Genomic DNA, 25,358 nt, shown 5'->3' with positions numbered 1-25,358 from the left:
TATGAAGAGTTTGACACCAGTCTAGCAGTGAGCACTTTGATATATTGTATGACTTGTCTGAGATGCTGCCACACACACAGGATGACCCTGACAGGGTCCTGGTGCTCCTGGTGCTCCTGGTGCTGGGCAGTGGCTGGGAGTTGTTGGCCACAAGCAGCATTGAAAGGTTAATCCTCGTTCATCTGACATGTTCCTGTAGAGCTGGGTGTGGTCAACAAAAAGCAACAGCCTTTCATTTTCCTTTTTTCAAGTGTTTCTTTAAAGTGGCTTGAGGGGAAGAGGTGGAAGAAATACCTAAGGGGAAAAATTACTTTTGGGAAATGCTTTGTCTTGGAAGTGAGAGAAGTTTTATTGTCAGTTGTATCAAAATGAGACCCATCAATTTATCAAGCTCAAATTATGAAGCCACTTTACTTTTTTTTTAAAGAGGAAGTGCATGCAATATGGAGAGAGAGTACCCAGCCCATGGACTGAGTTAGGGTTCTGGTTGGAGTCAGTATCTTGATATGGAAACTTGGGCAATCTCAACACTTGTGTGTCATTTCAGGAAGAACATTTTAGGGAGGGATGCCACTTTATTGGTGGGACAGAATGTTCTCATTTTCAGAAAGCAGCACTGACAGCATCTCTTTATCAGGAGCAGCACTTCAAATCAAGTGTAGCTTCTCCTTGAGAAGGATTAAGTGAAGTATGTAGGAAGAGTTTGGATCTTACCCGGTATCCTGAATTATCATCAGTACTCTTGCAAAAAAAGGAGGGGAGAGGAGCGTGACCCTGATTATTCCGAGGTACTGACCCAGACTTAGGCCATTCACTGCCAGCTGCTGTGGCGGGGCTTCAGCAGTGAGGGGGGAGGCCCTCCCCTGTCCCTGCAGACAAACTGGAGCCCTGTTACAAGGTTAAAGGACCCAGGGTGGTTTATTCTCACACCAACAAGCCTAAGGTGGGATTTAACACTAAGAAGTCTGTTAGTCAGTGCAGGGAAGAGGAAGTGGGTTCCCTTTTCAGGGGCTGCCAGGAGGAAGCAGTGCTTCAGCTGGTGGCAGCAAAGCAGAGGAACAGATGAGCAAAAGCTGCCAGATTTTGTTCTACAGGATGAGTTACCAGCACTGCTGGGGGTTGCAGGAGCACTTGGTCTGCATGGTCTGGGATGTGGGACTTTGTTGGGCAAAGGTTCTCAGTCCAGGTTCAGCAACTCCCCAGAAGTGCAGCTGTTATTACCAGGATGGGAGATCCAGCTTTAGTTCTATCCCTGTGAGGCCTGGCATGGAGAGGGCTTTGTGGGGGTGCCAGGAGTGAGGAGCAGGAACCAGCACAGAGGCAAGACCCGCCTGGAGCTGGAAACCGTTCCTGGCCCATCCCTTGGCATCAGACACTTCTATCTGGGGCCCTCAGCTTGTCCCTCATACAGAGTCTCACCAAGACAAAGCGGAAAATTTTCACAAGTGACATCACTTTATTTTGGAAGTTGACAGGATTTCAACGTGAACTGAAGAGACTACAGAGTTAAAAACTGAAGCTGCGACAAGCTGAAAGTAGAAAAATATACTGTATGTAGATACAAAGGCTTGTTGAACTAGTTAACATTATAAAATGTACCAAAAGTTGTTTAAATAAGCACACACAATGTCTTGACATGCATGCACTTCATCCTTTGAAAGCCAGCTAAGCAGCAATTTCTGATGCAGAAAGCTTCCCATCCCTATGGGCAGGGGAGTCTGAGAAATTAAAGCATCTTTCCTGACTTCCCTGGTTCTTGGGAAACAGTTTACCTGAAGCAAGCCCTAATTGCAACACAGCCTGAAATAAAGTAAGAGTATTACATTCTGTGATCAGAGGTGAGGAAGGTGTCTGAATTCCTTAGGCACAGGACCTGTGATTTGAGGGTGCTGAATGAAATGTCACTGATGTCCTGTGCTGTCAAAATAACCTGCAGAGAAAGACTTTTAGGTTCCTGCTTCTGCTGAGCTTCACAGTGATTATTGTGAGGGAAACAGGGGCACTGAAGATTTCTTTTGCATGACTTCCATTTCCATGGTTTTCATCTCACACCTGAAGTGAGGCAGTACCACAGTGGCCAGGCTGACAATAGAAAAAGAAACCCCATGCTACTGTTTCTTTTAAAAAACCCAAACATGAACCATTTTTGAGTTCTATTGAACCCTGTTTCTCAAAGCACTTAAAAGCTGAGGCAGAAGCAGCACTACTGGGAGGAAGATGGGCAACAGAAAAGTACCTTTTTTTTTTTTTTTTGACCACTGAGACTTTAGACCTTGCTTAAATTTTCATTCCAACTTAAGAGACTGCATATAGGGCATCAGTTCTTAATATAAATAGGCTTCACTCCTGTCTTAAACCAGTTTTGTCTGCAACTTTAAAGCTAAATTAAGTTTAGCTTAAAATCATCTGAGTTCTTTTCTAGAAAGCCTAACTGGGTTTTGGCAGTGCAAGTACCATACTGATAATGTAATAATTAAACAATGAGTTTCTGACTTGAAGTTCACTTAGAGCAAAAATGAAGAAGTGAGTACAGCTGAGACAGGTTAGATATTTTTTAAAAGATAACTGTACCATCCAGGTTTAAAAACAGCAGCAGCTAAATGCCACCAGTGTGAATTCATTAATCCAGCTATCAGATTATTATAAATGTTGACATCAGGCTTTAAAAGTCATCTAAGAAAGTTCTTTAAAGACACTGGTACAGTGTATTGCACTTGCAGAACAGTTACCTCCTGCAAGATCCCACTCGTAGTGAGTTAAAGTGCCCATTTTCTCAACATGAACAGGAATGTCACCTTGTCCACCAGATTCTGATTGCAGCAGAATACACTGAACTTTCTTTTCCTGCATAATTTTGTGCTTGTGTATTATTGGAAGGCTATACCCTGATCAAAGGAAAAAATTCAAGAGCATGAAGGCTTACATTTCCTTATCTACTCTTCCTACAAAAAATAAGCACCACCCTATACCCATAGATACAAACAGCCTCAGGCTCTCTTCAAACTGTGCAAATTAAATATTCAGAAAGAGTCTCCATCAGCACAAATCTGGCTCCCATTCTGCTCGATGCCACTCCTCAAAGGTTGGAGTCAGCCTGTGCAGCACACCCATCTTTCACTTGGCAAGCAAGGACAGCATCGTGAATACTATGAAACAGCAACTCTCTTGTTACACTTTTATCAAAAAAATTCAGTCTTGTCAGCTCATTCATAACAGGGCCTATAAAACAAAACCCAAACATGGCATCAGTGAATACACTTAATTACAAAGATGGAAGACAATGGCATGCCAGGAAAAAGATGACAGCTTGTTCTCTTGTTGTTACTAAAAAATTTGAAATAGCCAGGTGGATCACATGCTACTTCTAGTCCAAACAGGTAATTCTCTTATGCAGACATAGACAGAGGCCTGTTCTTGGCAGAAGATGCTACAATCCCAAATACCGGATATTGGAACATTTCAGGCTTTTCTCCTTACTACATTACCTCAACAATTTCAAGATACAAAGTTCAGTGTGGCATTCACAACTTGCCAGCTGGAGGAAATGGGAGCAGGATCCAGTCCTCACAAAGATCATTACATCAGTGCTCTACTTCCACTAAAGTTAAAGCTCTAATGCATATGGGCTTGCTTTTCCTCAAATCCAATTTTACGTGAAGTGCTGATATTCCTGAGGCACTACTGGCAGCAGGAAATTTGGGAGCAGAGAGAAAGAGATAAAACACAATCTCTCCCGTAAAGAACACAAAAAAAGAAAAAAAAATCTCAACTCACCACTACAGCTGGCAATGCAGACACAGACACCGACTTCTTTGTATTCTTTTATAATCTACAACAGAGTTAAGCTGAAGTTAAATGCAGATAATACATCATCATGCACACTGCAGTTCTGGAAGCCATATACTGTGAAAGCTGCAGAGTCCACATTCCCCAGCATTCAGCTAAAACTTACAGAATTAAACCAGTGATGAGGTGACATATTGGATTGTATTTGAGCAGGCAGTTATGTCTCATGCTGACAGCTTCCTTATTAGGTATCTGAAAAGCTTTCAATGGGTTTTTCTGGGGAAAAAATCCCTACTTACCGATTTTAGTGTTTTTGCTCCAACTGAATCCACAAAGTTCACTGGGGTGAAATCCAGAATTAAAGAGTGAATATTTGTTTTGGGCTCCACAAAATATTCATGCTCATCAGGAGGTATGTCTTGTACACTAGAATCTGCAAGTTTTCCATTCACAGGTAAGTCATCACTTGCTATCTCATGTTTTACACTTGCTTCTACGTCGTTAGTCTGGGAGAGAAGATAAATACAGCTTAGAGACAGTCAGTGCTTTTTCAACATAAATCCCTTTCCTCCCCTCACTCATGTGTTCTTTAAGCCTTTAAAAGGTGTACAGCTTGTGGTTACTACAGAAACTGGCTTGACAAGCACACATACTTCCATATCTTGTGTATATCAAGGTTTGTTCTCTTATGCCCAGCCTTTCTACAGTCACACACAAGCAGCTTAAAGCTGGTATCTCAGGACTGAATTACCCATTTCCTGCAAACAATGACACCTGTTCATTTTTACTGACACATTTTTACTCCGTTTCCTTGCCTTATCCCTGCTAATCCCATCAAGGCCTATGATTCAAAATAAGCAACAGCAATCAGGCTCTCAAGTTAGGCTTTTTTTAGGTTTCCCATGGTAAAATCACACACCAGCTCCCAACACAGGGGTGAGTTTAAACATGCATAAAAGCACAAGCGTGTCCTAAATAACCCTTCTCAGTGTATCTGCCCGACTTGGCCATGCCAGAATTAGCAGAGGGGATGCCACCTTCTTATCACAAGGGCTGCTAATTCGAATTATTTTATTATATCTTATTTCTACATGATTATTCCAAGTGTGTGGAGAGGGGCAGAGTCTCTTTGATTTCTGCCAACACCAATGCTGAGATAACATGACAGGGTGGAGAGTTTCTGTGCCACTCTGTGCTACCTGAATGCAATCAAGGTATAACAGAATTATCCAATCCAGCAGTGAGCCTCTGATCCTTACACTGTTCCTTCAGTCACCTGTCCCCACTGCACAGCACTTGCTGCCTAAGCCCTGCTCCCCAAGCAGCACTCTGCACCTTGTATAAAACACAAGAATGGTAACACCTGAAAGCAGCCTGATAAAGCAGAGGTAAATATTTACCGAAGAGTTCACGAGTTTCAGCACAGCTTTCTTTCTGTGTTCATTTGCTGCCTTTATCTCCCTGGCATGGCGCTTCTGGGCTTTTCTCCTCGCTGCTAATAAGGCACCAGGGTCCACTCCAGTCTATCAGGAGAAGAAAGCATGATCAGAGCAGATTCAGCTTGTTAGGATGGCACTGGAGTATCAATTTGCACTGAATTAATCACTGCCATAAATTTAAACAAGGAGCCTGCATTTTCCAGCTTCCCTTGGTGGGAGTGAGAACAGTATAAAGAAGGAATCATCTTGGCAAGCACTGTATTAATAAGATGAGGGAGAGATGCATCTCATTGTTTTCTTAAAATCAGAGTGTTGTGTTTCAACCAAATGCTGATTGGAGTGCAGAGAGCAAAGGGGAAAGAAGTGCATTTGGGCAATAATCACTAATATCTCTCACTTTGTGAGGGCAAGTACCACCCACCTGTTCTGTATAAGACTCGTCATGGGAGCTACAGAAAAATTTTTCAGAAGTTAGTACAGGTGCAATTGTCACCATTTAGGCGGTTCTGCTGCTGCCACTGCCACCCAGTGAAACAGGCAGTGAGGCACACCCTGTGTGCAGGTGATCTGCTGCCTTGAGAGGCACTAAATGCCCACAATATTCCACAGTCTTACACTCCAGTAAAGTTAGCTACCCAACAAGGAAACTTTCATTCCCATTTTGTTTTCACTTCAGCAAATAGTTTCCTGCTGAAAAAAAAAGTTCAACCGGTTTGTGCTCTGCAGCCACCACTTTCCATTAACGAGCAGGCAGAATGAAGCTACACTTGCCTGTTTATTCCCTCCCACCATGTTGTTGCTTTCTAAGATAATCTGTAGCTGGCTGGAGGGTCACCTTCTCATATTTTACAGATCACCAGGGGTCACAGGCTAAGAAACACTGTGCTAGGGGCTACACTAAAGGAGCTGAAAGATGAGCATGTTTCAGAAACCAGTTTGAATTTTCAGGACACAGACATAGAATTTACTCACCTTTTTCTTCAGTGCACTTGTATACGACTCACTATTAGCAAAATAAAGTGATGTATTAGCTTGAAATATTTTGATTCCAGGATATTCTTTAACCTAAGGAAAATATTGGATGTGCACCATTAAACAGAGTAAAAGCCCCTGTGTGATCACAAGACACACAAACATGCAGCAGTGCAACAGCCAAGCTTGGATGGCTCTCAGCACATGACAAATAAAGAAGGTTGGCACTGTTGTGAGCAAATGCAACCAGGAGATCAGAACCTCCCCCTTTCCCAGTGTAATACTGCACACTATCAATGCCTGGTAACATTTCTCCTTCTTTATTACAACAGAATGTACAGCCATGAAAAGAGCTAAATATTTGCAGTTCTCTGATGTCGCTATTTGCAGCTGGTATTACCATGAGGAGATCATGCAGACCTAGAATTGCTTCCTTTTAGCCTCCCTTTCTACAGGCATGACTTACTTCCTTCCTTCTCTCTTTTTCTTTCTTGACTTCCCAGGTACCAAAAAAACCAACCTTTCAAATTGTTGGTTTTATCCAGACCTTCAGACAGGTCTTGATATTCACTTCTCTCCCGCACCTTACATGCAGTCATCTCTAAACAGGCTGAACTGTGACATTTTCCATGCAAATGAGCTGGCCAGAAGCAGAGACCCAACCTGCCATATGCTGCCAATCCCATCTTTACCCAGGAGGAAATGCTGACTGCATTCAGTGTAACAAAGTGGAGTCTCCTCTCCTTTGCATACAGATATAAATGTGTGTACCTATACTCCTGCTTTGCATCATATTTAAAGCAGAACTGCAGCATCTTTTTCCATAGGTTTTTACAGACTGGTTCCTCAGTAAAGGGGGATGTAGCTTTCATAGCAGCATCTCTGAGAACATGGCAGAGAGTGCAGAAAATTGTAGCTGCTGTTTGACAATAAATACAGCATGTTTATATCCACTGCACTGACAAAATATAATACTTTCATCACCTTTTGGTTGAAAAAAATGGCATTTATGAGAAGCTAAGTGCATGGTGAGCAATTGTGCCATTAATAATGTATATTTCACGAGCAGGGGATGGGTAGGATGCTGTTTTGAATAGTTTATGCAATTCTGAAGAACAAAGTTTGGATCCTGGGTTCCATGGATTCCATGCAATACTGCCACACAAGTAAAAAAGGTGGCCTGTGGCCTAAAGACTTTACCATTTTGTACAAACTAGGACAACGGAACCAAGATAAAAGCTACTTTTGATCAGCTCCTGGTGAAATGTACGTGCAGTACAAAGAGCTTGCATTTTGAACAAAGTAACTTCTACTACTAAACCCAAACTTATTTCTTTCTTTTCAACACAGGTGAATGCACAGCAGACAGCACTGCATGTAGACTGTGGTAGGGCAAAGCAGCAAATTGCCACAGCTGTCTTTGCTCCACTGTATGAAACTCCTCAATGCAGAAGAACACATTCCTACCTCTTCGTACTCTTCCACATCACAGTAGATGTCAGTGTTAGGAATCTGACCGAGGATTCTGTATTGAGGGCTAGAGAGAAAGGAAACAAATATTTCTGTATTATCACTTATAAAGTGGAAAAGTGAGTGTTCAACACAGACTGAAACTTATTTTAAACAGTCATTCAGCAGGGCCTGTCTGGTACAGGATTATCTAAACTCTGGTACAGGATTATCTAAACATGGTTAAATGAAGCGAGCAGTTTATGGCAGAACACAATAAAAAGAAAGTTTGTTTCTGTCAGTGAAAAAACAATTCATAAGCTTAGCACTGAAATGTCTTTCTGAAAAACATGAGTCAAAGCATGCAAAAGTACAGGGCAAATTCTCTGCAGCACCAACTGGTGCAACTCCATTGACTGTCTAGCAAATATGCAAACTCATCCTGGCAGAAAACATGCTGCGATTTCAAAGAGCCACTCTGCTCCCAGGACAGTGCCTAAGCAGATGAATATTCCCAACTCACAAGAACTGTGACAGCGAAGTACAAAACTGTTCTGTTTGCAAGAATAAAACTGTATAGAGATGGCAGAAAAATACTCTTATTTGTGCAGAGTGGAAATCTCACAATTTGCTTTCATTCCAATGCAATGAAACCAAGACTTTTACACAGTTTCCACCTGCATGTCTCAGACCTTGAGCCCAGAAGCCTCACATGGCAGTCCTATCCACACATGCAAGAAATCATTTCACTGTAGACATGGAAAGCTTCACAATAAGAACTCTGTCACTTTGAATGGGGAGAAGTTACTTGAAAACTGGAAGAGCAGCTACAGTATTTTACAAATTAGAACTTTCTTTTAAAATGCCTAAGCATTCACCTCGTGATAACCCGACACAGCTTCAGCTTGTCTGTGACAATTAGTGCACACAAAATGTAATCATGTACTGAAACTGGCAACAAGAAGATTTAAAGTTCTAAACTCTAAGCATTAAAACAAATAAACAAGATTAACCACTATGAGAAATGAAAAAACTTCTGTTTATTACTGACAGCGCAAGTTCATGCCCTCTAAAATTTTTCTCAGAAAAAAAACCCATTAACTCTGAGTCAGAGCTAAAGGGCATGACCTATCTTAGGAAACAAATTCTATACAGCATGCAGTTGAAAAGGGTGGAATGGACTTCTGTTTATTTGCACCCCTTAAACAAACAAAACCACATAGATCACCAAACACTAATTTTGATAAAGAAGAAATCTGACCTTTGTGTTCTGTAAATAATGGTTATCATTGCAAATGTTACTGCAGTAAGCAAACCATAGTCTAGTCCCAGGAAAAGAGAAGCCACAAAAGCTACCACCCAGATGGCCTAAAACAAAGAAAAGGTCTGAATTATTATGCATCTTTTCCTGTTAACAACAAAAACAGCAGCATAACCCAACTTCAAAACCTGTGTATCACTTCTGATCATGAATAGGCTCTAATGTAATCCATCATAATGGCAGATGGGAATTGCCTTAACCTTTCAGAAGGGCATAAAAGCTCATGGCACTCTTAACATCTGACAAACTCTCACATATTAATTCATGCCTTAAGTCGTGTTCTACCATCATCACACTCCAAATAGCTTAGGATAAAAAAAAAAATATTCAAGACCTGCAAGTAGCTCTAACTCAGTTCCATCAGCCAGTTCATCCAGGAAAGAAATACCACCAAAATGTTCCTGCCAATAAACTCTTAGTTCTGACCCACTCCAGCCAGGTTTTTGGTTTGTCTAAAAAGATGGCAAATACCTTCAAGTGGTTTTCTTTGTTACTCTGTTTTCAAATTCTTCAGACATTCCCACAGCCTTCAGTGCAGTTCTACAGAAACACTGCCAGAGCTTCGCTTTTACTACAACCAAACTACTACTGACCTGAGTTACAAGATTGTTGAACAACAACAAAAATATTCTTGTCTCCAACAGATCACTCTCCCAGGGTGCTTACAGCTCCCTGTCTTATGTTCATCTGCAGTACAACGCTAATTTGTAATTCCTTGATAAGTTTCTACACTGTTCTGGGGATAGCAACAAATTTAATATAGTAAATTATATGCACTGAGCTGTGCAATACTCACCAGCTCGATCTTACTGGTTCTCCAGAAGTGCATGATATCTCCAAACTGTTTAAACATTCCCTTCAGGTTCACCATGACAATTGCAGCTAGCACTGTCTAAGAACATGACACAAATGCAATTTTCAGAAGCGAAATAAACCCAATGCCAAGTAAGAACTTCAAAGTATCACAAATAACTATTTGTGTGCTTTATAACTGATATAAGTCCACTGAACAGATGTTCTATTTAAAAACTCACAGCTTTTCAGGTAGTTCAGTGGACATGTGCTTTTACTGCAGCTGCAGAAATGGCAAACCAGTTCAGTACAGTTTGATTTTACTCTTTCTTAGCAAGAGGAACCACATGCTCCTACACTTCATGCTGCTACACTTACACTGCCTGAAGCAGTAGACATTGGACTCTTTTCCCAAGTAAAAAGTGACAGAATGAGAGGAAATCACTTCGCTGTGCCAGGGGAGGTTTAGATTGGATATGAGGAAAAGTTTCTTCATGGAACTGTTTGTCAAGAATTGACACAGGTTACCCAGGAAGTGGTTGAGTCACCATCCCTGGAGATATTTAAAGCGAGTAGATGCGGCACTTAGGGACATGATTCAGTGGTGGGCTTGGCAGTGCTGGGCTAACAGCTGAATGCAATTCTCTTAAAGGTCTTTTGCAACCTAAACAATTCTAAAGGGGAATTGCTTGAAGGTATTCTTATGTTCTAAAGACAGAGTCCAGGATATCTAATACTAAAAACAACAACAAAAAGCACGATGGGTCGTTCAAAACACTATTTATTTCTAGGCTAATTTACAGCAAAAAAGCATACAAAATTTAAAAGCTTCTGGATCAAAGCTTAACTGTTGTTAACCCTCCCACATTCTCAAGTTCAAGCAATACTCATGGGCCTCTGTTCACTGTCAATGCAATGTCTAACTTGCTAAGCTCCCTTACCTGTGGAAGTGGTTCAAAAAGGTATCCAATAGCCACAATTACCAACAGAACCATAATTGCAGAGAGTGTACCTGCAATCTGAACACAAAAAAGGCAGAGATTATTTAGAAGTGTCCCCAAGGGGAAATATTACAGATCAACTAACCCCTTGTGCTTTCAATAAGGTTGGTTGTACAAATGACTTTTGATTCCTTCCATTTAGTTCACCCATTTTGCCTGTCATGCTGCTTTCTATCCTGGCCCAGTCTGGATTTGAAACATGGGAAACTTCAGTTATTTCTTCTGGCCCAGGCAGAGAAATACAGCTTCTAGATAAGCTTCAGACCCGAGTGGTGGAGATCCAAAGAGTATAAACTTTGTTTGGCTCAAGATTTAGGTATTTAACATACCTGAGTTCTTCCACCGGTGCTTTCCTGGACAAGACTCCGAGACATTGAGCAAGTGATTGAAAAGGTTTGGAAAAATGACCCCACAGAGTTGCATATTCCCAAGGCAGTAAGTTCCTGTGTTAAACAATAGAGCAAAAAAAAGCCAAAGACAGTTATACTTAGCAGGTATACCAAGTTGGAGCTATCCATAGATATTAACAACCACATCTTATTTACAGTGCTTTCTAGCAACTTCATTGTAGAGAATAAGCAACCTAATTGTAGCTTATATTTGCAGTCCTCACACATGCACAAGCTGATGCATGCTGAATCATCTGTTAAACAAAGTCTCTGATGAAATGCTGGAGACATTTCCCATTCCTAAATGTTACAAGAATTAATCAGACTGAAAACTAAAATAAATGACAGCACTGCTTGTTTTAAGCATTTCTTCATCTTGGGGATAATTTGAGTTTTAACCCTGAATATACATGAAAAATGTTTCCTCATGCAAACACGATTCTTTGCTTCTCACCCTAAACTACATGTTTAAGACCATGAGCAGCCTTGCCTGTGTTTCCATGAGTGGTAATCCATTGCTGTACATGGAAAAACCAGTGAGTATCCACTGCTTCATCAGGTAGAGCCCACATGAGAACTGCTCCCGTGAGTGAGATAAGAGCTCCATCTACCTCAGTACAGTGTTTCTGATGACTAAGAAATGATTTGTTTCTAATGAAGCCTCCCCAGATTACTCTGCATCTTGCTGTTTGTAACTGAGTGATCTGAGTCATACATTTCCAATAGTTCTCAATGAGTTTTTCTCTTTTGCATTTGTACAATCTGGTTTTGGACTCATTTAAACACTTGGCATGCACTGCTACTATGACAAGGAGTTCTACAGTTTAACATCCAGGTGAAGTAGAATCTGGCACCTCCTGAGGAAAAGATCTAGATGCTGAACTCAGGTCAGTGATGATTATGTTTAATGTAAATAGAACTGATTGCATTCATGCAGCTACAGATTTGTCCTCTTTTCTCCTTGGGAAACAGAGCACAATGACATGAAGGATGAGATTAATCTAATCAGATGTAAAACTCTGTAGGTAAACTCCATTTACTCTCAGAGGAAGACAGTAATTTTCAGAAGGGAGAACAGCTGATCTGTGCTGTGTCAGATGTGTGCTCTAGGAGATGTGTTACAGCACAGGAACTCTTATCTCCCTTGACACCACAATGATATCGACCAATAATCCAATTGCAATATTGATTCTAAATTGCACAAGAAGGCCAGAGTAGGTGAGGAGGACATATAATTTTCATTTTAGGGAGTCCCTAAACACAGTCCTTATCACTCAAATCATGCTCAGAATGCCAAGTACAGACAGGGCCAATTGCAGAAAATGACAAGTTGCCCATTTGCAATGGGTGGGAATAAGAAGAAATTATAAAACATAATTGGAATTTTTAATCTCTAGACGAGTTCTTTGACACATAAGGTACTGTATTTATCCCATGGGAACTCTATGCTTTGCTCTATTACAGAAAGCAAAGAAAATGTAGCTGCTCATCAGGACAGTATGGCCGAGTAATGTCTGTCCCAACAATTAATATTCATACATAATTCCAAATATAGCAGAAGTAGGTGTCCCAAAATGAAGCTAGAAGTGAAACTGGTTATCTAAACACAGCCAGAAGAAGAACTTAAACTAATTCCTGGCCTTTAAATGTGTAGGCTGTCAAAAATCTGGCCTGATTCCACTATTGAAAAAACCCTCACTTTTGCCAATATCACACTCTACTTTAATGATGTAACAAAGGTGCTACTGAGAATTTTCAACAAAGTAACCCCACTACTTTTACCTGATTCCCATCGATGGTGTAACCATGTTTAAGGGCAAAGATCTTGGCCATTGATACAGCCATTGAAAATCCAACTATTGCTATTGCTACTGCATCCACAAATAGTGCTGGGATGAGCTGAATCTCCGGAACTGCTGGTGCACGTAACCTTGGAGATTAAATTAATATTTATAAATTAATACAATAAAAGCTATATGCAATACAGAAAAGGCACAGTCTTAATAAGAATGTATCATCCCTACCCTTGAGGAATATTCCCAACAACATCCACTTTGTATGACTCACTCAGATTCATTCCAGCTGAAACTCCTGTCCCAATAATGACCTAAAAATCCACAAACACATTTGTAAACATTATCTAAAAAGAGATAAAGCCACCCGAAGAGATATAAAGGTTAGCTGACTATGATTAATACACACAAGGGGTTACATGTATTTGTCAATCAGTTTGGCATGAGTTAGGGGCTAAAAAAGCAGATAAGAAGGAGGAAGCATCATCATTTTCCCTTCATCATGTCAAACTCATCCTGATTTTACAAAGTTTTTCTGTAAACAGTTAAATGGAACATGCTATGGTATGATCTGAATCACTTGAACTCCCTTTGCCTAAGCCAAGGTCAGGCAAGTTAGTATACTGGAAAAATCAAATGCAAGGACACTCCTGCCTGTGCACAATGGCATATTTTCCTGCAGAGCCTATTACCTGTAAAGAGAACTGATGCAATAGTGAAGAAAGGAACATTGTTTTGCTATTGCCTATCAAAAAATACCCTATTACACCACCTCCCTCATCTCTCACCAGCATCCCTTTTCTTTGTTCCTTCTATCTAGATTGTGCCCATAGCTTCAATTATTCCCTTTCTTGAATCCATTATGTGCAGGCTGTTTGAGAGCTGTAGTAATCCAAGAACTCATTTTTAAATCAAATCACTTTTAAAGGCAAAAGATTGTCTGAGCTGCAGGCTTTGTGTGCATTATGATAATCAGTTTTATCCACGCATTTTAGAACAGTTGTTCAAAACAGAATCAGTGCTGCAGTCAGTTATCAGTCTCAGAAACAGAGAAAGGAAGTATTAAGTCCTGATGGTCCTGCTCTTCTTTCTGCTACTGCACTTCAGAAAGTGAGCAAGCCCTGCAGAACCTCTGAACAGGCATCTGTAAGCACCTTCCTTCAGGAGAGGGTTCTGAGCTCTTGGACTGCAAGTGGGAAATGCCACTCAGAGGGATGTCTTGCAGAGACTCTTGCAGGTGCCCAAACTCCTGGATAGAGAGGGTTTTACAACACATATATATGTACCCATTGCTTTAGGGGACTGGGGGTGTTTAAACTGCTTTTCAATTCTTCTTTGTGGCTTTATGCTCTCCATATGGGCATACCAGTTCTTAATTTTAACAGAATCCAAACCTTCAACTGTATCAAGGCTCAAATGAATTATGTTCAATGAAGTTACTCTCAAGCTCAGTAATACAAGATAGAACATGAGATAGTTTCTACAGCTTTAGAATAGCTATATAATTTAGCCATAGAATCTCCCAACTGGCTTACCACAATGATCTCCATAGGAATAGGAACTGGGAGCTTCTTCTTAAAGCGGAGATTGATTTCCTTGCCAATCAGCAATAGAACAATGCATGTTAATCCAACAATCAATGCAGCAGTATTGGTTGTTGTTATCTTTGAAAGCACGGCAGCTATGCTCTGTAATATACCAGAAGCATCATAATTATTCTTAAGAAAATAGAATCTTCATGGAGATTTGCCACAAAAGAGCAAATGTTACACTGCTTTTCAGATGTGGTTTCATTCAAAATTTATAACCACTGTGAACAAGTGCCTCACCAAAATACCCACTGTTCCCACAAAACACAGAAGACTAGAGTATCTCAGGCAGATAAATGCACTTGAATCATTTACAATATCAGTGTTCCTTAAAGGGGAAAAACCTAGGAGAAAAAACTCTAATGGAGGAAGAAGTCTAAACTAAACCATGTCTCTCATCATCAACATTTTCACACATATTCCTCAGTGGCAGCTACCTGAAAGCAATAAATGCAAACTCCTTCTAATACCTTCAAATATTTTTTGGCAAGGCACATTTACTTAGAGCTGCATAAACTATTCTGAAACAATAAAGCTGCTAATAGAACCACTGAGGTTGCCATAACAATATGGTTAAATAACAGTGATCCAGCAATGCTGCTGAACTGGCCCTTAATCCAAATAACTTTTAACTGAAAACATTTACTAAAAGGGTGTTAGAAAAAAAACCTGCTGGAATACACAAGTTGCTAGAGGGTAAATGATTCTCCATACCAATTATTCCTCCTTCCACTGCATTCAAATAAATAAATAAATAAATAACCTCTGGAGATGTCTTTGAAAGAAGATGAACATACTTTTCCTTAAGCAGATGGAAAATTGCAGCAGCTGTCAGGATGTTATACATTCAAGATGTCCTGGCAGTATACATCTTGAATTTATACCTTCCCTTCTATTTGTTTGGAAATTAGTATGACTGGTTCCCAGATCAGTGAACTGAACAGCAAATTTTGGAATTAATCTTTAATGCAGACTTGTTTCCAAAAGGTTTGTTATAGCTGCACAAACATACAAAAAGATTCCCACAAGGCATTTTCTATAGCCTACGTGTAGATGAAATCCTAAAGCTTCGTTATTGCTGGGCCAGCAATCTACTCAAAAGCTTAGGTTTTCACAAACAAATGACATCTCCCCCTTTCTTCCACTCAAGAGTGTAAAGATTCTGAGAGTAATACTTTCTAGCTTTGCAGAACATGCCTGATCTACAGTGAAGCATTTCAGGACCACATTTTCCCCCAAGGCACAAGAGACCTCCTTCAGTGAACAGTATCTGTCCACATCACAAAACTACATTCAGCAGAATCCTAAAGTCTGCCCATCTCAGACTATGCAGATCGATCAAGTCACACTTGAGCTGCACTTTCACATATTCATATACTGCTATGGCACCTAAAGATCTCATACCCAGTGTTCAATACTGAAGCTTATTCTACTCAGTGCCAAGTAATACATAAAAACAGGAAAAGGCTTAACAACCAGATTCAGACAACACAGAATTTGCATGTTTAGTAAATGTAGTTACTCACATATACAACTGAGAGGGGTCCACTGTACCGGCTAGTCTTGATGCCGAGGAAATACTTTAATTGGGAAGTAAAGACATGAACTGCAGCTGCAGTGGTAAATCCCCGCACCAGAGGCTCTGTTAGATAGATGGCCACAAATCCAAATCGAAGGAAACCTAAACACAACTAATGAAAAAGGGAAGTGTCAACCATGTGACTCCCACTATAACCTGAATACAGCACACGCACCCCCGTCTCTCCTTTCCTCAATGCCCAAGGCAGATCAGGCAAACCTGAACTTGGCTTTTCTAAAGCCACAGTTCAGTAAGCAGCTATCAATGCACCCAGTCTTCCATGCCACTGGCAGGTCCAGTGTGAGATATGGGTATGTTACATATGCATTGTTTGTATGCATTTATGGACAGATTAGAGAACATCAGTTAAGTTTTTCTGATGGGATAGGAAAAAATGAAAAGGGGGAAGATCCCATTTTTCCCAGCCCAGCTAAGATGGCAGATAAAGTCCTGCCTCCAATGTATCCTTCCCCAGTTCTGTTACGCGGCTGCCATGAAGCAGCCTGTGTTCTACCTGGAGCAGTGCAGAAGCACAAGTCGGGTGACAGGGCATCCACCATGACCCAGCACCCCCTGCAAGTCCAGCAGCAGCAGCTGAACTTGTCCTTACACCAAACTGTGAGCACATACCTGGATAAGTCCCGAAAGAAAGGCAAGAGCCACAGCTACCTGCACCCTCTTGGTATCCCTAGCACTGTAATATTCAAGGACATCTGTAACATTAGTAGAATTATAGTCCACAGAAATAATTTCATCAGGCACTTCTCTCACAGCAACGCCACCAACCATCATACTAACCACAGCAAAGGTGCCTGAAATAACAGGGAGAGGAAAATAATTGGTTAAAATCCTGGCAAGTTTTTTTTTTTAGGAGTGGTTCTTACTGAGATATGTAGAATTACACTAAAATAAGAGTTTTCTACCTTAATAATGTATTTTTTAGTGCCCAAATCTGCTCCAGTACTCAGCACCATTAAGGCCAATTAGATGGTGAACATACACCTCTGCAGTACGTAAGCACCATCATTTTTTTCAATCTCAGTTTCTGTTTTGCAAATTAAAGATTCATTCTGGCCACACAGACAGTTGACTGCAGGAATGAAATCGTAGTTCAGGAGTTCACAGCACACATTTCTAGATCTAATCTGATACAAAATGCTCTTCTATTGCTTCCAAAGTAAAATGGATAAACTAACAATAAAAAGTACTGGTTATGTTCCAAACATTTGTGTTTCTCCTATGCACGTAAATTTGAATCTATAGAAAACAAGTGCACTTTCTATTTCTCCAATTTTATTTTTTACAACTTTATTAAACACACATACACACATACAGACAGACTTTCAGTTATCCATACAGATATACCTATTGATATGTGCTTGGAGGTTCCAAAAAAAGTATATAGAAAAACAGGATAAAATGAAGAATATAGGCCAAATACTGGGGGAACAGCTGCCAGCAAAGCATAGGCTAAACCTAGAAAACAGACACAAATATGTATGTTAAGTAAACAACAAAAATAAACCATCTGAAGCAAAGGGATTTAAGCCTACTAAAATTTAACTCACCTAATAGGAAATCTAGAGACTTGTGACGTTTAAAAAACAGGTCTTTCAGTGAATACTCTTTAAAATGTATAATACTCTAGGGCAGTGCCTAGAAACACGATGGGTTGAGTCAGGAAACCAAAGTCTCTAATTACAGGCACTGCAGGTGTGTGTGTGTGTGTGTACTTGTGTGTACATTTGTGCACCTGTTTTGCCTTTGTGGGTAGAAGAACCCCTTAATAGCCAAAAGCCTTTTGTTGCTTTTGTTTTCATCTGCAGAAGAATTTAGTTAGAAACTCCCAAACCCCCATAACCAGTGGGACAGAATAATTTCTGACAATCTGTTAAGGTCACAGAGCTTATACAGTCTGGTATTCTTCCCAAAAACAAAGTCCCTTTTTGTCATTAAGCCCTGTCCAGTTCCATGCAGTGGAATGCAATCCACATCGTCCCTATCTGTAGTGGGGGCTGGCAAGTACACCAGTAGAGCTGTGGGGAAACAGCTCTAAGGGACACCAGGGAAGAACATCTCCCACAGTGTTCCCCCTCTGTGTGACTCAGGGTGTGGTTGTCATGGGACCAGGCTCACAAGCAAATGATGTGCACCATGTGATATGGCCCATACTGTCCCAAGCAGCTGCAGCCAAAACAACAGCTCTGCACAGCTTGTGTTAATGAGAATTGACACCAGAACAGAACAAATGGGCCCCAATGAGAAAACACTGTATCCTGCCTTGGCTTGGTTCTGCACTCTCACAAGTGCAGGCTGGTAACACCTGAGGAAGCTGTGTGTTTTTGCCACAGTTGGGCAGACTGGTCCAATGGCCCAGTACAAATTCCAAACACAAGCAATGGTTCACCCACCATGAAGAGTCAGTGATACTCAAAAACACCTCTCCCTATTAATTTAAATTGGGAGACAAAGCATCAGGTTACAAAAAAAGTAAACCAAAGGGATCTTCTGTGCCATTCAAATGCTCTTCTAGTAACTCAGAGGGCCTTGTTTGAGCCTGACTCCGAACCAAAAATTCAAATTTCCATGAGAACTAGACTGATGGTATCATTTATGCTCTTGCTCCAATGAGCACTTCATTAAGTACTTGAGAAACTCATCCCACATATGTTCTCTGACCCAAGGGGTACCTCTCCTGACATCAGCAAACACCCTGTATTATATATAACAGCCAGGCCTTTAGTATGATGATTAACTTAACAGTACAAGTAACCAGAACAGAAAATCAGTGTTCAAAAGTGGGAGGGTGGGTCTGTGTGAAGTTCCTGATCTGAATCTCCTTTTATTCCCTTTCATTTGTACTGGCTTTTTTAAAGCCTGTCAGTGCCAAGGAAATAAAGAGATATTGACTTGATAGGAGGCCATGGCTTGAACACCATGGTCATTGTTGTTCTGCCTGGAATGATTCCCAGGCATCTTTGAACTCATGCTTGCTATAATTACATCTATTCCAGAAAAATGAAAGTTCAACTTTTGTGTTTTAAGAAAGCGAAAGATTAGGAGCAATTTAAGGGCATGTTTACAGTCACCAAACAAATAGTGTTTACTTTAAAACAGAGACACAAAATTAAGTAAAAAGTCCACTGCTGACCACTTATATTTTAGTGTGCTTTCAGGTCATGACATAAATTATGTTTCGTTATACAACTGGCAATGTTTGTATCTAGTATATGACAGATATGACTGAAAGTTAACCACATTAGCTATCAGTTTAAGATAAGTTGATGCTTACATGTGTGAAAGAAAAAATAACCTTAATTATGAAACACAAAACCAGGAAGATTCAGAAATAAAAAAATTATCTGCACAGTCTGAGGATTTAGTTATTTTAATGGGTTACCACCTATTAAAATCTTGGATTTATAGATGAATTTTTCAGACCTGCCTCCACCTAAAGTGGAACAAGTGAGATGCAAATATGAAATAAGTCAACATTGAAGTAAACTTATATATGCTTAATTACATCGCCCTGTGGACAGGGCTCTGTAGAAATGAAAGAATTTCCTTGACTCCAAGACCTCCTGGAAAAATCTACTGAGACTGTGGCAGCTGTTGTGAAGCTGCCATTCCCAGAGCAGTGGGCAGCCCATAATGATATTGCTGTAGATGTGCTGTTGCTTTCTAACCTCCTAACACTTCTGAAACCACTAATAGTAAGTGTCAGGCTAAACAAAAGATTCTACTGGTCCATTCACCAAGAGCTGAACAGAATAGTCAACACTGATTTTCTCTTTGTCCTCCAGAGCCTGCTCCTGGTTCAGGACCAGGCTCCACTTAGGGTGACACTTCCAAGTAATTTAACAGAAATTTCCACAGATTTTCAGTCTTGTTACAGATACTTTTGATTTATTTCCACCATGCAAATCACTGCCCACTATTATGGTTCCAGCATAAACTGGTGACTTCTAGCCTTAGTGATCAGTCTTTGGATTCTTGCATGTTCTTCTCTGGTTAAATTTAGTTTGGTTACTTCACACCAGTTGCTCTCTGAAACATAATGTCTGTATGTCTGTTAGATACTGCTACCTTCTGTAGGAAATTTGCCATGACTTTCAGGACAATGAAATCAGTAAGTAATATGGTGCATTCAGCAAAAGTTTACACATTCTCTTGAAGTGTGGAAAGTTGTTCTGCCACTGAGAGCTGTGGGTACTGATTAGAGAGGGAGCTTCTTTCAGAGCTTGGTGCATATCACTGACTTGCAGTTTTAAGGGGATCATCATTCTGGGCTGGTCTGCAGAATCCATGCTGATCTCCACACAGAGCCCTGAGATACACATCCTGTTCTCAGGAGCACCTGTTTCAGGATGCCAAACACTACCATAAAAGCACACAGAAAAAGCAAAGAAGAGATAATTAAATCTAGAGGTACACTCACCTTGAGGAAGCTGCATGACCCCAGTGCTTATTCCTGAGATAATGTCTCCTAATAAGTATTCCTTCACTGGGTAACGAGGAAGCCATTTTAAAATCGGTAAGAAACTGTAAAGATGAGACTTGGCTTTCTTAGAAGAACAACTGGAAATACAAAGCAGAAAGAAAGTTAGACACTAGCAGGGGACAAAATGTTGAAAAAATTGTCTTTCATCCCTATACAGGAAAATTAAAGGCAGGCTCGGACTCCTGATGACAATAATTTCTGGACATGCTTACGCACAAGCAACTACGCCTCCAGTTAATTTAGCCCTTAATCACATGTTGGTGCTGTCCACAAACCTTACGGAACTGGAGAAGAGAACTAAAGTCTTGTGAGGCTGGAGGTCAGTGGGAAGTAAAACTGTTCCACTCTATGCACAACTGAGTGGCCACACACCACCTTTTACTGAGATCATTGCTAGTAACAATCCCCTGAGCATAACTTGCTTCCTGGTAGTGTTTTCACTCATCATAGTACTTTGCAGTGCTTTTTCCCATTTACTATTTGTGTGCTTTATACTTTTTTTGATCATAACATTTTACATTATTATGCTTTAAAAATGCCAGATCTATTAATTTAACCAGTACTTGTTACTATCACTGAAGCCAGCAGCACTGACCCTTGTGGCTCTTAGCAGAGCCATTAACCTTCTGAAACCCTGACTCATGACAAATGAACAGAGCCAGGAAACAGATACCTCTATCCAGTACTGCTATGCATCATGCTTTGATTGTACTGTGGTAAGTTTAACCTTGGGTAAAAATGTGATACTGGGATTGTATAAATGCTTTCCTGTGTAGGGGAACTGCAAGAGAATTGCAGAGAATTGCAGAGATTTGTTAGCATTTCTGAATTGCACAGTGAAGAAGCTTGCTGCTACAAGTGAGGGAGTCATCCACACTTCTCCATGTTTAAGTAGACTGCATCACAAGAAGGAGGATTTTGATCCACATTTTTTTTATTCAGGATAGGTAAGTTTTCTGAGGTGGAATTTAATGTCTTTACCATTGAAGTCATTCCATAAACCAAAGCAAATCTTCAAATGTCAAATCATGTGAACAGGAATATTTTATAGAAAGCAATCAGGCAGAAATAATTTGTTGTCCTGCAGAACAAGGTTTGAGCAAGAAATTGAAAAAACTCTGCAAATGAAGCATGGATAAACATAAAGCCAAAGAGAACTTAACTAGAACTTAAATCCCCTGGTACCACAGAGCAAGAGAAGCACAGTTAAAGACATTTCATGTCTAACCAGATGATACTTAGATTCCAAGGCAGTTAATTAAAAGCTACAGAATGCCTTCAGTAAGTTCTTATTAGACTAATAATTTAGATTTCTACACAGCTATCACACATCTCCATTCTTCTGTGAAAGGATCATGTGAAGAACAAATTTGGCTCTAAGTATTTCCACATAAAAAGGACAGATATTTTTCTGGGTCTTATGAATTCATGTCACGTGATTTGACTAACAGTTCACATTCCTATGCTGCATATTTTCCTTCTGCACTTTGATGAAGGCAATTCAACTAATTTATCCAACATTTTTTAATACAATTATACATTAACATTAAAAGCACATATATGACTTCTTCCCAGTCTTGCTGAATAGTCAAAGCAGAATTAGTGGTTTTATCTTTTAGGTTTCTTTGAAAAGATTACCAGCTAATTGCATGAATCAATTAAGAATTATAATATTTCTAATCAATAAAACAAAGTTAAGACAAAAAACCCTACCGACAAGAATGTGCAATCTTCTGCCCTAAGGTCTGAGGGGTTCTCTGTCGCCTGTGCAGCTGTCCTTGCAGGAGCTCCTGGTTGTATATTGGTCTCTGCACACAATACCTTTGGGTTTGCTCAAGACACGCTTCTTGCTCTTGAGCATGTTCCATAGTTGATCTCACAGAGCAGCAGTGAAGGAGCAACAGTTCCACAGTCTCCACTGAAAAACCTGGTTGCAGACAAAATAAGTTTGGTTGCCTTTTTAGCCTCAGATTTGGCATTTCTGTTCAAATAATGTATTCTGACAAGCTAGAGACAAGAACTGTGATTGCAGTCTAATTAAATAATCTGTAACAGCGGTAAGAAAATAAATCACACTCACTCTTTCGTATATGCAAGCTATTAATTTATGCTTCTCTTGTGTAATGAAAGCTTTCGCATTAATTACTTTGTAAATAATAGCTGAAACAAACTTGGAAAGTTGTATTCATGTTTATTTGGATTTTCCCTCAGTTTTTAAAGAACATGTCCCTGTAGGAGGGAGATTCCTTTACTGCTGAGTTACTTCCTGCTTACTCACAAACTGGCATGTCCATTATCAAAAGACAGAACTCTGACTTTAACACTAAGAAACCCATTTCTTTCTTCCAGATTGTCAGTTGCTTCCTGCAGCCATCCACCTGCTTTCCCCTCTATTTCAGAGGCTTCTTTTTGCAAACAGAATCTCAAGGATGCACAATTCGCTACTTTCAAACAGTTCTTATTTCTGCACTTACTGCTATTCTCAATCTGCACTGACTAAAACAAGAATCGGGAGATGCGCCCAGTGTTAAAACTAGCCAGAAGGTTTGTAAAGATCTCTTTGTCTGTCTGATTCAGTGCCACAAACATCTTAACATGTTTTAAAGGCACTCTGCTAATTCCTTTGCCCCATGTTTGCTGCTTTTAGAAATATTGGGCTAGAAACACAACTCCCAGTTATGAGCAAAGTGACAGGACTGCTATGTTGTTAGGCAGAGATGCTGGCTAGTGCCACATTCGATAACAGAACGTGAGCGCAATGGGAAACAGAGCTATCATTGTGAACAAGGCCTTGGGCTCAAGTCCAGCAAGTCACTTAAGCATGTGTTTGCCTTCAACCAAGGGAGCTAACCCAGGGGTGGTTCAGGTTTTAGCTGTACATCAGTGCTTTTCTGGGAAAGGGTTACCACGCAGAAATTAAACAAATGCTACCTAAACACCCAGACAAAGCCAACCATGATTGGTCCAACATTCTGATTCAGCAAATACAGTCAAGACCATCAGCAAAATACCAATATTGTTATCTATGCAATAGACTTCAGTCTGATGAAAGTGCTAGAATTTTCCACTCAGGTCTTGGTAGTTTCTATCTCTTAGGACTGATACAACCTAGCTTCTCTTCAGTTCTCAGTAATTTGTAAGCAACATTTTCCTTACACTGTTAGTCACAAAAGGATATTTTCATTAGAATTCTAATTTTTTTATTTACACCACATTCTAGATTGGCTTCAGCTTTATTGTGTGAAATAAAGGTGATCCTGCTTGAGTAGGGAGGTTGTAATCTATGATCCCCAGAAGTCCCTTCAAGCCTCAACCATTCTGGGATTCCGTAATGGTCCCTTACGTCATTATTCACATAGAATCTATCTTTTCCAGTGATTAATTGATGTGTTCTGGCAACATTGGCCTGATCTACAAATTAAGAAGTAATTTTAATCAGTCCTAAACAGAAAATCCACTCAAATCAGAACAAAAACTGCAGCTGCATGCAAAAGACACAAACCAAATCAGTTCAATGGCTTGGTTTTGGCCAAACTTCTCCAACGAAATGAGAATGTAATATCAAAACATTTTTAGCCAAGGTTTTAAAAACATGCACTCTGCCTTCTTTCTGCTACAAAGGACAGCAACACAAGACAGTGCCCTGTTAACCCCAAACAATTCAGGTCCCAAATTTCTACATTTGAGTTTGTTCAGCTTCATGTAGATTGGTTAATATCTGGAAAAGATATTATCTGGAAAAGATAAACACATAAGTTTAAAATGTAAATCTATACCTGGAGGGGTCTGGAAATCTCCAGTTCTGTACACATGCTCCAACTCTTCCAGGTACTATGAGCATATGCAGAACAACAGAAGTTCCATCCTGCCTCTGTTTTTCATGGTAGAAAAAATGATAGAGGTGTATTTGACTAACTGAGCAAAGCTCAACTCTAAATCAGTTATCCAGATCATGACAAGTTTGGAATACTAGCAGAGGTCACAAGCCAAGTTTCACCACCACTCAGTCTGAAGGTTTTTAAGCTGCACATTGAACGTTTCTGATTCTGTTAGAATAAGGAAGTTACACTGCACTGAATCATGAGAACAAGCTAACATGAAAGTAAGCTTGAGGGAGGATACGAGAGGATCTTGTCTTTACCTTCACAGTGGATACAAGAACGTGGAAAACAAATCACATGTCATTAAAAGAGGTCCTAAATCTACCTAAAACTACTGCTAGATATATCATGTTCTATTTTTCCATGTCATGTCACCAACTTCATCTTAACAGCCCTGCATAAGCATGTTCTCTGATGGCAACCTAAAATACTAAGATGTAGATAATACAGTAACAACTACAGTCTTTAATATCATCCCTCTCTTTTGCAAAAGACACAGAGAGCAAGACTGAGATGCTTGTCTTTATGAGCATTGTCCATAGAGTAGCAAAATAGTAGCATTTCATGACTAGTTTGAGTGTTTCTCCAAGTGTTTGCTCTCTGACAAACTGCCAACACAGTTATCCATGGCTCAGAAACTGAGTCTTGCCCTTCACTCCCAGAATGCTTGAAAAGCAGGTACTGCCATTTTCATGAAAACAAAGCTGACTGCTATGATTTCTGAAAACTCACAGACCTTTACCCAGAGGAAGAGAATGGCAATGGTGGATAGTGGAATACTGCTCTTGGACAACCTTTGAACTTCATGGCAAGAATAAAGTTCAAAAGCTGTAAGAAACACTATCGTTAATCTTATCAGCCAGATA

At 40.1% G+C, this 25,358-nt stretch overlaps 1 protein-coding gene across 6 annotated transcripts in view; it reads right to left on the bottom strand.

Moving 5' to 3' along the window:
- SLC26A5 (solute carrier family 26 member 5) overlaps positions 1-25,358 on the bottom strand; it is a 35,969-nt gene that overhangs the window by 2,165 nt on the left and 8,446 nt on the right. For 2 of the 6 annotated variants that reach the window (XR_007203022.1, XM_048300479.1), the window contains exons 3-19: positions 22,325-22,538; positions 20,549-20,688; positions 17,476-17,586; positions 16,741-16,922; positions 16,058-16,222; positions 14,478-14,630; positions 13,174-13,256; positions 12,932-13,079; positions 11,090-11,203; positions 10,701-10,778; positions 9,764-9,859; positions 8,908-9,014; positions 7,665-7,734; positions 6,198-6,290; positions 5,187-5,309; positions 4,086-4,292; positions 3,775-3,829 (exon numbers count right to left, since the gene is read on the bottom strand). Coding sequence is in view for 5 of the 6 variants with exons in the window: in XM_048300479.1 (XP_048156436.1) it covers positions 3,775-3,829; positions 4,086-4,292; positions 5,187-5,309; positions 6,198-6,290; positions 7,665-7,734; positions 8,908-9,014; positions 9,764-9,859; positions 10,701-10,778; positions 11,090-11,203; positions 12,932-13,079; positions 13,174-13,256; positions 14,478-14,630; positions 16,058-16,222; positions 16,741-16,922; positions 17,476-17,586; positions 20,549-20,688; positions 22,325-22,479 (2,080 nt within the window). In the remaining variant the exon portion in view is untranslated. Of the gene's footprint in view, positions 1-1,433; positions 3,220-3,774; positions 3,830-4,085; positions 4,293-5,186; positions 5,310-6,197; positions 6,291-7,664; positions 7,735-8,907; positions 9,015-9,763; positions 9,860-10,700; positions 10,779-11,089; positions 11,204-12,931; positions 13,080-13,173; positions 13,257-14,477; positions 14,631-16,057; positions 16,223-16,740; positions 16,923-17,475; positions 17,587-20,548; positions 20,689-22,324; positions 22,543-25,358 lie in introns of those variants that run through there. The other 4 variants (XM_048300481.1, XM_048300480.1, XM_048300483.1 and 1 more) reach the window with 4 other exon arrangements.

This window comes from Corvus hawaiiensis, chromosome 4 (genome assembly GCF_020740725.1).
Source record: "Corvus hawaiiensis isolate bCorHaw1 chromosome 4, bCorHaw1.pri.cur, whole genome shotgun sequence".
In the NCBI taxonomy this organism is placed as follows: Eukaryota; Metazoa; Chordata; class Aves; order Passeriformes; family Corvidae; genus Corvus; species Corvus hawaiiensis.
The sequence above is the reverse complement of the archived record's forward strand: the minus strand, read 5'-3'. Positions and strand labels throughout refer to the sequence as shown.